General features: G+C 46.7%; 1 protein-coding gene across 1 annotated transcript; it reads left to right on the top strand.

The window, feature by feature from the left end:
• The first annotated feature begins 2,733 nt into the window (after positions 1 to 2,733).
• Positions 2,734 to 4,879, top strand: JUNB (JunB proto-oncogene, AP-1 transcription factor subunit). Its single transcript, XM_048491505.1, has 2 exons — positions 2,734 to 2,898; positions 3,341 to 4,879. The coding sequence occupies exons 1-2, from the start codon at positions 2,749 to 2,751 to the stop codon at positions 4,205 to 4,207; spliced, it is 1,017 nt and encodes a 338-aa protein (XP_048347462.1). The 5' UTR covers positions 2,734 to 2,748; the 3' UTR covers positions 4,208 to 4,879.
• The last annotated feature ends 8,862 nt before the right edge of the window (positions 4,880 to 13,741 follow it).

Below are 13,741 nucleotides of genomic sequence, written 5' to 3'. Positions count from 1 at the left end.
AAAGGCTTAACAACCTTTATTCCAGCATTAGGCAACAAGATCTTATCAGATCTTGAAAGCAAAGCAGGGCCAGTACTTGGAAGGGAGACCTCTAAGGAAGACTTGGCAGAGGAAAGCAATGGCAAACCACCTCTGCTTAATTGCTTTAAAAGCCCCTTGCTGGGGTTTACCGTAAGTCAGCTGTGACTTGAGGGCACTTTGCACACACAAGCTGTCATGAGTCACAGCTCACTTCATAAGATGGATTGGAGTGTATATCCATTAGGTGTATGCTTTTGTATTCCCAAGGGGGTGAAGGAGAAGCCAGTTTAAAACAAGATCCAATAAAAATAAACATCAGTGCCCCCATTCCCCCTATTCTTGTGTTGTGAATATAAAAGCACCCACCTAATGCATGTACCCTTCAGTGCATGTAATGAAGTGAGCCCTGATGCACAAAAGTTTATTCTGGAATAAACATTGTTAGTCTTTGCCACCAGATTCCTGTTCTATTTTGCTGCTGTGGAATAATGCAGCTACCCATGTGGAATTGTCCTCAAGAGCCAGTGTGAAAATGCCTCTTGTTTCATGATTGACAAATCTAACATTGTTGTTGGGGCAAATCCTGGATATAATTAGTAAGATCATCTCCCATTATGCCATGCGCGCACACAAACACACACCCTTTTCTCTTTACAGTTCAGTCCCTCTGGAAATGTATCTGTGAATTGGTGGTAGTGAATTAGAACTCAGTTTGTTACATGCATTAGACTAAAGGAGAGAGACATTTTTTTGAGGCGGAGATAATGCGTGCACATGCCCATGCGTGTAAAGAAGAGCAGAAAATTGAGAACTGTACATTATGTAACATGTACTTCTGTTTGCAGAAAGAGACCCACCCAAACCTTGTCCACTAGACTCTATTATCACTTTTTCTCCTGGTACTTCTAGCTTTGAGTGTATTGGCATAGTCAAGGGAAGTATATATGTGCTGTGGATATGAGAGTTTTCAGACTCACCTTTCTCATGAACTCTTTAATTTAATCCCTGATTCTCACCTCTCTCAGATGTAACCAGTCCTACTATGTATAACTTAATTTTATTTTCTTCAGGAATAGATTGTAAAGTAACTTAATTTGCTCACATTTATCCCTTTTTACCTGCATCTCTATTCTGTTCTTTCCTTCCCACTGTCAACTGTATACTGGACACTCCTTAACCAGGGAACTGCCATTTTTGTATATGATCCTCTGTAAAATGTCATATGCCCAGGCTAGCCCGATCTCGTATGGATGGCCCAGGCTAGCCTGGTCTCATCGGAAACTAAGCACGGTTGGCCATGGTTAATATTTGGATGGGAGACTACCAAGGAGATCCAGGCTTGCCAAGCAATGACAAGCCATCTCTGAATGCCCTTTGGAGGATAGGTCTGTCAGTGAATAAGCATCAGGAGGAAACATCAGGGGAAGGCATCAGCCTCTACGGCCTCTTGTTGAACTTCCAGAGGAACTCATTGGCTGCTGTGTGAGGGAGGATACTGGACTAGAGGGACCACTAGTCTGATTCAGCAGGGCTCTTTCTTGTGTCTTGAAAACACCAAGGGGTCACCATGTCAGCTGCAACTTGATAGCACGTAGTGCCATATACATTGACTATGTTGTGCAAATAATGTGGGCTTCTGAATTGTGGTTCTATTGACTTTTTGATATGATTTTCTTCAGGAATAGATTGTAGCATGCATGTTTTATTCTGAACAGAACAGGGTGTAGCTCTGTGTTTGGGATAGGTCTTAGTGTGGTATTTAAGTGTTTGTGGTTTGTGTATTTAACCTTTATATTTTACTAAGTGATTATTGCATATATCTTGCTGTGATATGTATCAGCTCATGGACTTGTGGGGGCATACATTTATGTCTCAGGATGGGGTGAATTGTATAAAGAGTGTTTTGTGCCCAGAGGTTAACTGCATATTTGGGAAGAGTCCTTATAAAACTTGCTTCAAACCTTTCTGTTTGTTAAGCATTAATAGACATGTGTGTGATTGTATGCAGGCTACATGCTGATTCTTACAAACAAATGCATTTCATGGATCCTGATAACACTAGAAGATCTTCAGAATCATTTGGGGCTTTGGCATTTATTTATTTCATTTGGATCTTCCTCTAAGCAGGTTACAGCAGCGGAAGTTTTCCTCCATTTTATTCTCACGGCAACCCCGAAAATAGGCTAGGCAGTAGGTGAAAGACTGGAAGGTCATTCAATGAGTTCTACAGTGAGTGGTTTTGAATCTGGGACTCTCCAGAACGTAGTAGTCCAACATTTTTCTGCTGTACCCTCCTTGCGGGATGTGACATTAACATGTATCCAACCCTTTTAGGGAACTGTCTTTAACTAAGCTTCCTACTTTTCCTCCCCCAAATCCCTGGTCAGCTTAGAGAGGCATTATTTCATGTTACCCCCGTTAACCTGTATTCTTCTCTAGGCTGAGCGAGTTTAGGATCTCCTTAAATCTGAATTTTCTATACCCCATCCCCGGCCGAGGGCAAAAACACAATCCCATCCGGGTCTGAAGTCTATTCGCGTCGGTTCTCTGTCGTCTCCGCCGGAGTTTCCCAGCGCCTGAAGGACGCGGGAGTTTCTGTGCGTGTTTGCTGGCAGGTCTCCGCTTCTCTGACGCGGGCGCCTCACAACTCTCCCCCTCCCCGCGGGCTGTTTACTGGGCCACGAGCTGCCGGGCAATGAGCTCAGTTCCCCGTTCGCGTGCGCCGCGATGGGTGGAGCCGCCGAGGCTTCCCAGCCAATAGCGCCGCGCTTCCGCCACCGCCGCGCGGGTGGCTGGAATAAAAGGCCCCGGGAAGCGCGCGATGCAGCTGAGATAACTCAATCGGCGGTGGCGCGCCCGGAGGCTCCGCGTTGGCTGGTACGGTACCTCCTGCTTTTGCTTCTCGGGGTGGGCTGCAAGCCGGCGTACTCGTAGCTCGGGCCCGCCTTCGGTGGAGGGCGAACGTGAATCATCCTCCTCGCTAGCGGATCTGGGGCAGGGCGGGCGGTGGAAGCAGCCACCGGAGAGAGGAGCGCGCCGAGCTTCTTTTTTTCCTCCCTCCTCCCTCCTCCTTCTTTTCTGCCGCTGAAATCTGGAAGTGAAGCTTGGGGAGGGAGGCGGCAGCGCGCTTTCCTCGCTTGGGAGAAGAAGCTCAACCCGCGCCCCTAAGGCAGGCGGACAGGGAGAAGGCCTCCTTTGCCAGCCCCGGACGGTCCTCGCTCGGGTTTCCACCCCCCTCGCCCCTCCCAGCGCGCGGCTGATGTGCACGAAGATGGAGCAGCCTTTCTATCCTGACTCCTTTCTCTCCGGCTACGGGCAGGACTACAAGACGCTGAAGTCAGGCATGGCCCTGAACCTGTCGGCAGAGCCATTCCGCAGCCTGAAAGCGCAGCTCCCGCATCACCTCCGCGGCCAAGAGGACGGCCCCGCCGCCTACTTCTCGGCTTCTCTACAGCAGCAGCAGCAGCAAGCCGAGAGCGGCAGCTCCTCGCTCAAGCTGGCCGCTCCGGAACTGGAGCGCCTCATCATCCAGAACAGCAACGGCGTGATCACCACTCCGACGCCGCCGGGCCAGTACTATTACCCGCGGGGCGCCACCGAGGAGCAGGAGGGCTTCGCCGACGGCTTCGTCAAGGCGCTGGACGACCTGCACAAGATGAACCACATGCCTCCCCCCAACGTCTCGCTCGGGGCGGTGGCGGCGCCCTCGGTCAGCAGCGCCTACGGGGCCTCCTCCTCCTCCCTGGCCCAGGAGCCGCCGCCCGTCTACACCAACCTGACCAGCTACAACCCGCCCGGCTTCCCCAGCGCCAACCTCAGCTACTTGCCGCAGCCTCCCGCCCTGGCCTTGGCGCACCCGGCGCGCAGCTTCAAGGAGGAGCCCCAGACGGTGCCGGAGGTGCAGAGCCCGCCCGTCTCGCCCATCAACATGGAAGACCAGGAGCGCATCAAGGTGGAGAGGAAGCGGCTGCGCAACCGCCTGGCCGCCACCAAGTGCCGCAAGAGGAAGCTGGAGCGCATCGCCCGGCTGGAGGACAAGGTGAAGACCCTCAAGAGCGAGAACGCCGGACTGTCCAGCACGGCCAGCTCCCTCCGAGACCAGGTGGCGCAGCTCAAGCAGAAGGTCATGAACCACGTCAACAACGGCTGCCAGCTCCTCTTGACGGCCAAGATGCAGTCCTTCTGAAAGGGGGCGCCCACCCGACGGCCCGCCACCCCCAGAGACCTCGGGGAGAGGGTGGGCAGGGAGGACGAAAGACAGGGACTCGCCTGACAAAGTTTACACGGAGCTGGGTTGAAAGACCGAGTTTCCAACTCTTCAAGTTCTGAAGTCCTGTTTTTTCTCCCCCTCCCAAACTTATTTCTGTGACTTCAGATCTGGTGGATCCAGATCCCTGATCTGTGCTAAGTGTAAGGTTTTTTTTTTTATATTTGTGCCTGCGGGTGATGTGTGTGTGCGTGTGTATGTATGTTTTTTAAAAAGAAGCCTTTTTCTCTGCTGCGTCGCTGGATGGTGCAGTGGGATTGGAGGTACTCTGGACAGAGCAAAAAAACCTAGTCCTCTGGTCTCTTCATTGTGCCAGTGGGAAAAAAAGGATAACCACCTGCTTAACTTAATGACTGAAAGAAAAGGGACCAAGACACAGATTTCCTGGGAAGAGAAGGAATCTGGGCACCTGTCTTCCTCCAAGGAGGCCAGTATGTGGACACAAGGGTCACTGTGGAGAGGGAGGGGGGTTGTTTACTACTCCTGCTCTTATTTCTTTATTGAGTCCTCAAATTCACTTTCCCCCCAAAGATTGTATTTGTGTTTTTTGACTTTTTATTGAAACTATTTAAGTAAAAATGTTCAGCTTTATCTATGTGCCTCCTTTTTATTGAAAACACGAGTTACTTATCCTTCTTTCCTTCCCCTTTCTTACTGGAGAAGATGGGGCCTCCCCTTTGTTGGGCTATATCAAGTGGGATGCTTGCCAGTCCCCCTAGGAACAGTTTATTTCTCTAATCTTCAGAGGAGGGAAGATGTTTGTTTTGTTGTACCTTTTAATGGATCTACTAGTAGCTTGGGACTTCCTGGGCCCTCTCCCTTCCTGTGTTTTCGTCTAAGCTGCTCATTAAATTACAAGCCTAGAACAATTAAGGTACGTCATGTTTCCTGCTGCCGTCGTAAGTGCCTCCTTTTCCTCTTCCCTCCTCTCTCATGTTCCCCCTAATCAATTTATTGCCGGGTTGCCGCGTTCCTCTCCGCGCCTGGCGTCATTCTTTCGAGGTGTGGGGAGTTTCTCCCTCCCCCCTCCTTCCTTTGATGTCAAGAGCGTGTTTGTTTCGGAGCTTTGAGGCGAAGGGCCCTAACGCTTAGAAAACCCGCTGAACCCTTTCCCGTCCTCTAGCGAAGGGAGGGGGGGGGGCGCAAAATCCCCGTGGGGCGGCGGCCTCCCACATGCCTCCCTTCACTTCCTCGAGCTCACAAGTTCTGACTTCAGCTCAAGCGGGTGGAGCCTCTGGGCCGAAAGGGGGGGGGGAGGCCTTTCTGCTCTGACGCAGAGGAAGAAGACCATATATGGTCAGTTTCTGCTTAGTGACGTTTTCGGGTCGGGTTCCGTTCCGGGAATCCCCGCCCACGTTGCCAGGCACAGGGACATTGGACGATGTCAGTTTCCAGCCAAAGAAGGAAGGGACTTGATGCCTCCGGGGCTGGGAATGTCCCAGGGCGCCGCAAAAACACAAACCCCAGAAAGTTTATGACCCTGCGGTCTGGACAACTGAAATGTCTTGCTGGCACGTTAAAGGGCAGAAAAAATCTAAACTCAAACGTATGTGGAGAGTTAACCAAGCAAAACTTGTAACAATGGTTACTACTGCCTGTAAACGTGATAGCGTGAATTATCACCACGCTGCAGTTAACTGTAGGGAGGACACACTAGTCCAAACCTTAACATCCAAGGTGATTACACTGGTAGAATTACTTCGTTTTTTCAGAGGCTTCCTGTTAGGATTTGGGGTTTATATCTCTTTGAAACCAGATTTCCATAAATGGCAATAATTTTGTTATTAGGTTAGAATATGATGTTGCCTTTACTTCCTTAAGCTCACAGCCATGTCAAGTATGTTAGGTAGCTGAGACATTGTCCCTTGCCTCAGGCAAGTGAGTTTCACCAGAAGGACTCTAAATTCTTCTCCACCCCCCTCAATTCCTAGACTGTCATTTTAACACTTTGACTCTCAAAAATCGATTGAAGACCCCACTATCAAAAGAGCCTATATATGACAATCTGGGTAAGTATCACTGCTTCTTGCCTCAGTTTCCGGTTTGCCTCTGCCCTTCTCCAGTCACTGGCCGCTTGTTCATGGAGCGTGGAGTAAGAGGCGTGTTTAACTGTAATCTGAGGCTCCTGGGAGTATGAGTGATCAAAGAAGCGAGCTTTCTTGCTCTACAGTACAGTTTCTCTCTGATACAGAAAAAGATAGACTAATTTGACCCATGAAGCTTTCAGAAAGCCTGTGTCTTTAAATACTTAATTACCTCTGATAACTTTTTAGAAAGTGACACAGAAACCAAACTGGTGCATACTCCCATCGTAGGAGCCTAAAAAGAATGCTCGGCTGCTGAAGACATGAAAAATTCTAAAAGGGAAGTAGCCGTAGGTTAGTGAGGCCATGCTGACAAATGTAAGCTGACAGCAAGAGTGTGTGCTTGGCAGTAGGTTTAACACTCTCAAGGGACTTTCAAGAGGATCCCCCCCTGCAAATGTATTTGTGGGGGAAACTAGGGAGCAGCAGAACTGGCTGTGCCACATTGAGGCACTAACAATCACCCAAATATAACATGTTGGGTCCTGATCCTGCTCTCATTACCTTCTTGCTCTGTTGTCTGGTCTGAAATCCCAGCCCTTAGCAGTTTCTACTTTGGTCATGACCTTTCCACACATTCTGCATGACTAAACATTCTGATAGTTTGGAATATCCCCTCTAACTAAGCCAACAAATAAACAAATATGTCTGACCGTCGCTATTACTATAGGTCTGAGGAAGGAAATGGTTTTGATCAAGGCCATATGCTTGGCTATCCCTTTGGTGACAAAATGTGTTATAAGAGACACTGGGAGCAGAGGTGGATGGAAGGGCTTATAGAAACTTGGAGCTGGCAGGGACTCCAAGGGTCATTACTCCAACCCCTTTCACAATGTAGAAGACTCATAAGCTATCCCTCTGGCCTTATCCCCGCAAAATGGTAGAAACTATCCAGGATCCCTGGGCCAATGTGGCCTGGAAGAAGGTTTCCTCCTGACCCCCAACTGGTGATTGGCATTACCCTTGGCCTATCAGAAAAGACCACAAGAGCCAAGTGCTGGCTCATCCCCTCCTGCCCTCTCACCACATGCCTAACTTCATAGTGAGTCACAGAATCAGCTTTGTTGTCAGTTGGCCATCTAGCCTCTGCTTAAAAATCTCCAAAGGAGAACCTCCCACCTCCCAAGGAAGCCTATTCAACAGCTCGGTCAGGAAATTGTTCCTATTGTTTACCTGAAAACTCTCTTGATTTAATTTTATCCCACTGGTTCTGGTCCAACTTTCTGGGGCAACAGAGAACAATTTCACTCTATGAGACAGCTTGATACTTGAAGATGGCTATCATATTACCTCTTAATCATCTCCTCTCCAGTCTTAACGTACCCAGTGTCTTCAACTTTTCCTCATACGGCTCGGTCTCCAGATCCTTCACTATCTTTGTCACCCTTCTCTGGATGTGTTCCAGCTTATCAACCTCTTTCTTACACTTCCTTACACAGTACATCAGCTGATGCAGGCTAAAACCACATCATGCTACTGACTCATGCTCAGTGTATGATCTAAGACCCCTAGAGCCTTTTCACATGTGCTACTACCAAGGCAAGACTCCCCCATCCTATAATTATTCACTTGATTTTTCTTATCTAAATGCAGAACTTAACATTGATCTCTGTTGAAACCTATTTTGTTAATTCCCATAAAGCAAGAGGCAGCAGGATGTGTGAACTGGGCTCCTCAGGCCTCAGGATTATGTATTTATAGTTACCATGCCTGTAGTATATCTCTGGCCAACAGAGTCCAACCATTTTGTATTTGGAGCATGACATTTTTAGGCATCTGGTAGATGCCCTGGATTCAACATGCATGAGTGACACTGTAGGCAGGTCAAAACGAGGCCCCACCAGAGGGATTCTAGGCCTCAGATATTCAGCCATTCATTAAAAAGTGTACCAGAAGAAACTAAGTGGGAAGGGAGGGGTGTTGTAATAGTGAAGTTACAATCAACTTCTACTGGTAAGGTGGCAGGCAGGCTGGGACACATTTCTTCTTTATCCTGTTCCTGTTGTGCGACTGTGGTGAAAATTCATTGCAATTCAACTTTCCATGACTGCACTGACCAACGTACTGCTCTGGACCCAGGAGGTTCAGCCATAACATTGTGGGTGGCTCAGATAAAGGTTTTTTTGCATGTCACTAGTGGTGTCCCTAAGAAAAGAACTGGCAGCCAGAGTTTCCACATGTAGTTTTTAAAGGTGTGAATCACATGTCTGAGTGAAAAACACAGCCAAAAAAAGGACTTTTGTATTTTCATTTCCAACTTTTGATAGATGAGAGAGCTGTGTGAAGAAATCTTTGTGGGCTGTGAATTAAACAATTTAGTAGTAGGGAGCCCTAAGTTGAGTTTTCAACTCTAGAACGAGTGTGTGTGTGTGGGGGGGGGGGGGGGGGTTCTCCTACATTCTGTCCCCAGCTATAAGAAAACTGCTGAAGGAATGGGGCCAATATAGGGCATTAGGGTAAGAGCTCATCTGTCTTAAATGCCATACCAGGGAAAAAAGAGGAGGATCTAGTATGGTAGGGGGCAGGAAACGGCAATCAGGCTTCCTGGGTTCTTATTTCTTGTATTGGGAAAGTGGTTTGCCTGATATGTACTTAGTATGGGAAAAGCTGAGGGCTGGCTAGCCAAAGTATAGTAACTGGTTGGAGTGCAGGGCTAAGATCCAGGGCTGTGCCACGGAAGCTGCTAGGTGGCCTTAGGCCAGTCTTTCTTAGCCTAACCTACCTCACAGGGTGGCTGTTGTGACTATAAAACAGGAGGGCCACATTGGACCTGCACTAAGAAAAGTGGGTTATATAGAACAAATACTTATTTTTTAATATTTCCCTCTTTGTTTTTTGTTTGTTTGTTTCCCGGTGCTTTTACCAAGAGGGATGTTATTTGTTGGGAGCTTCAAGGGGTGGGGCCAGGCCAGGCTTCTTGCAGAACCAGCCTAAGGGGAATATCAACAACCCGCTGTCCCCGGAAGCAAGTGGCTGATGTGGAATGGAATGTGGCCCTGGTGCATGCCATGGCTATAGGCCTCATTAGGACACGTGTGACACACAGCAGCACCCTGGCCTCATGTTATGCCTTGGGGCCAAAGATGGGGAAGGGATGATAGAGTGTTGCATCACTGCCTTCCAGTTCATGTCTAGGTTTTTGAAACTGGATGGGACATAAGATGGATGAGTAGTTAAGGCTCTCGGGATCTGTTTAACATTCTGACTTAAGGGAAGCATAAAGGAAGTGGAAGAAGAACAACCACCAAGTCATCAGGCACAAATACAGAGGATAGAACCAAGACCAGAAAGATACAACCCAATTTGTAGCTAGCTGGAAATCAGAAACAATAGAGAGATGGATGGAACAGTATCAGTAGCCAAATTCAGATGAGATTTATTATTTAGGTATTTATACCCTTGCTTTTCTCCCCAAGGGGGACCAGAAGCAGTTGGCATCATTATGCTATTCTCCATCTCAATCACAAAGAAGAAGAAGAAGAGTTTGGATTTGTATCTCACCTTTCTCTCCTATAAGGAGTCTCAAAGGGACTTACAAATTCCTTTCCCTTCCTCTCTCCACAACAGACACCTTGTGAGGTAGGTGGGGCTGAGAGAGTTCTGAAGACCAGTGACTAGCCCAAGGTATCCCAGCAGGTTTAATATACAGGAGTGGGGAAACAAATCCAGTTCACTTGGTAAGAGTTTGCTACTCATGTGGAGGAGTAGGTAATCAAACCTGATTAGAGTCGACCACTCTCCAGATTAGAGTCGACCACTCTCAACCACTACACCATGCTGGTTCTCTCCTGTGATACAGATTAGGTTTTGAGAATACCTTGCCCAAGGCCACCTCAGCATGCTTCCCCAGCACGGTGAGGATATACTGCTCAACAATAAATAAAAAGGCAGAATTATTATGTGTGCGTATATGTCTGTTTTTGTCTTTACAAAGGAACTGTGAGAAAGACAAGGATGGGTAAAGGTAAAAAAAACCCCACATAAATATATTTAAACCACTTGGGCAATCTGAGTGAAGTTGCATCAGTGGATCCTGGTAAGATTCAAGGAAGGATGATTTTATTGGGCAAGTCCCTGAGCACTTTGAGAACGCAGGACAACTGGAATGGTCCTAGGAAAGTATTACTTTCTTTCAATATCCTGGCTCCTTTCTGTGGTCTGAAGGCAGGTAACAACAGTTAAAATAAAAGCAAACAATAAAACTTAAAAGGTGTAGTTAAACACTCATACCTGCTTAAATGGCTCAGTGCTAGGGTATCTGCTTTACATGCAAGAGGTTCTAGTTCAGTCTTTGGTACCTCTAGTTAAAAAAGGATGAGGGGAAAGATAAGGTGAGAGACTTCTGCCTGAGACTCTGGCCTGTGGCTGCTTGTCAGAGTGGACAATACTGATGTCGCTAAACAAATGAACTAGCTTATATAAGGCAACTTCGTATGGTCAGTTCCAACTGTTGAAGGCCAGATGAGACAGAAAGACTGAAGGACTGCGAGGGAAGGAAAGGAAACCCCACAACTGAGGGACTACCAGAAATATCCATTTTCATGCCCCCTTGTTACTACAAATAGGTGCTTGGATGGTTCCCTCAAGAAGGTGTTGAGTGGATCATGACAGCCATGATACAAAGGAATGAAGGCAGTGCCAAAGAAATCTGGCATTCAAGCTTTACAGGCAAAACAAGAACCTTGACAAGAGGTCACAGGGAAGAAATGGAGAACAGTAGTACTGCCTCTGAAAACAGAAGGGAAAAAAAATGAAAGGATTAACCGAACTTTGGACTTCTCTCAGCTTTGTAGTTGACCAGTGCTTGGGAATTCATTTGAAAGTTCATAGACAGTGCTGTGACTCAATGCAACAACCTCTGTTTTGCAGACCCCTCCCCTCCCCTCCCCCTGCCAGCATCTCCAGTTAAAAGGACCAGGCGGTAGGAAATGTGAAAAACCTCCACCTGAGACCCTGGAGAGCAGATGCCCATCTGAGTTTATACTGGCACCTTATACTGACCTTGCTGATGGCCTGATGACAGTATAAGGCAGCTCCATGTATGTTAAAAACTCAGCCATCCTTTTGCCTTTGTGAAAAGCAATTCTGTCACCAATCTTGTTTCCTTATTTGATACAGTACATGGTCTAGTCGGAAGAAAGGAATTTGGCTGATATAGGAGGACTTCAAGGCTTTTGACCTAGTCCTCCCACAAGAGCTTGAGCAATAAGGAGTTCAGGAAAGTCGTGTAAAATAAGTGTGCAACCACTTCCCCCAACAGGTTCCTGTGATTTAACTACATCATCAACCTGACTGCTACTCATTTCGAAGTTCCCAATTCTTTAACTCAGTGTAGTTGGGGGTGTTACAATGACAAACAGAATGCTTGGGGTCTGTCCCTTGTGAAGCAGTTTTAATCTTCCTCCAAAATTAAGCACAGCAGTGCATATAGAGGAAGATAGGGAGAAAAGGCAGATAAATAGCATAAACTTTAAAGTTTATACACAAGAGCCAATTTTCTTGGCCCTAAAAAGTTACGCCATGAAAATGCATATATAATGATGATTTTGTAAGGAGGCTGGAGTTTTATTATCACTCTTACCATGCAGGCAGTACACAGCCCTTCCCCACTTTCTGTCTCAAGCTGCTTTGTAGATTTTCCTTCCAGTAACACTCAAAGAAGCTTTAGTGCACACCAAGGCAGGGTTCAAGACAGTCTGAGAATTCAAGATGCTGGTTTCTGCCTCCTGTTGCAGATGTTTGTTCTGAGCTGTTCCTCCTTTTGGTTAAAAGGCATCTTCTCAGGTCCAGAGCTGCCCAATAGCGCTCTCTACTGGCACATCCATTTACCAACTTTTGCCTCCCCTAAAGCAACATGCATTATTTGTACCAATCTTCACACTGTCAGAACTCAAAAAGTAGATGAATTAAGTCATCTATTGGAATAAATGAATAGTAAGGCAAGGAACATGTTGACTGATTCTGTTCAGAATATACATTTTGAGTTACAACACCAATCAGTACTGAACTGCTTTTTTCTCTCTAAATGGTGATGAATTGCAGCATAAATAGATTAGATACATGAAAGTGAACTAGACGGGACGTCTTGGAAATAACTTGTTCTAAAGATACAGGAGGGAAGAAAACAAGAGAGCATTCATAATGCTGTCAAAAATGGAGATCTTTTTTCTAAATTCTACTGTCATAGTCCATGGAGAAATAATTTTCAGAGGATGATAACTTGCCACCTATTTCACACTCCTTAGGCTTTCCTACAAGAGATCATGTCACAATCATATATGCACAGGTTAGAGCACTTCCAGCCTCAGACTTAAATCACCAGGACTGCATAAGCTATGCATATAATGGCATGACTCAGTGGGGGTAGAAGTGCCTTTTCCCAACCAGAAAGAATACCTAGGCATTTTTGTGGCATAGAAGCCCTGGAATTCCCCTGACCAAGAGGGAAACAGCTGCAATGAGAAGGGTGCGTGTGTGACTAATGCTTTGTGCAACTCTCAGTACAATGAGGAGCACTTTTGTTACAGCAAGCAGACCCATTCTAGTCAAAACCAGAAGAGGTCCTGCAAGAAATAGATGCTAAGGCTTCTGCCAAAGTTCAAACAGATCAAACTGTGCAACAGGCCCTGCAAAAGTGGAATTCCTCTTGTACCCTGATAGTCTGCAAGATTCCAGTGTTGCTGGTTGGCATCTGAAGGAAAAAAACACACACACTGGTTACTGAAACTACATTTGCATTTTGTCTACATATGTCTCTTTGTGTTATTGCAGCAGAAAAATAATCATGGGAGCAAACTGAAAGGGTGCCAGATGTGAGCCAATAGCCATGGAGGGCTTCTTCCTGCATCTTTGGCTTCCAGTCTACATTTCTCAAGAAAGCAAGGCTGTAGATAGAAGGAAAGACTTACGGAGCTAGTCTGTGTGTGGCCACTTTCTAAAAACTTGCCCAGATTCAAGCCCATGAGTGCAAAAGTGCTGGGATAACTGACAAACCACAAATCCTGTAGGCCACAGCATCTTTATTCAACATCACCCAAGGTTTCCTCAGCTGTAATATTTTGGCCGTCAACTCTCCGTATTGGTTTTTGGAGTTCTGAGTTTTAAGCACCAAATGAAGCTCATTCTTTCAAGCAGTAAGCAAGAGCTCATAAGATAGAACAGATGGAACTTACTCCCTTTGCGGGTTTTACATTTACTTATGTACAGATTGACAGTGAATCTGGTTGTTGAGGAGTTTATTCTGTTGGACGTGTGATTGGTGTTTGGAATATGCTGCCACAGGAGGTGGTGATGGCCACTAACCTGGATAGCTGTAAAAGGGGCTTGGATAGATTTATGGAGGAGAAGTCGATCTATGGCTACCAATCTT

Source organism: Sphaerodactylus townsendi, linkage group LG03 (genome assembly GCF_021028975.2).
Source record: "Sphaerodactylus townsendi isolate TG3544 linkage group LG03, MPM_Stown_v2.3, whole genome shotgun sequence".
Taxonomy (NCBI): Eukaryota; Metazoa; Chordata; class Lepidosauria; order Squamata; family Sphaerodactylidae; genus Sphaerodactylus; species Sphaerodactylus townsendi.
The sequence above is the reverse complement of the archived record's forward strand: the minus strand, read 5'-3'. Positions and strand labels throughout refer to the sequence as shown.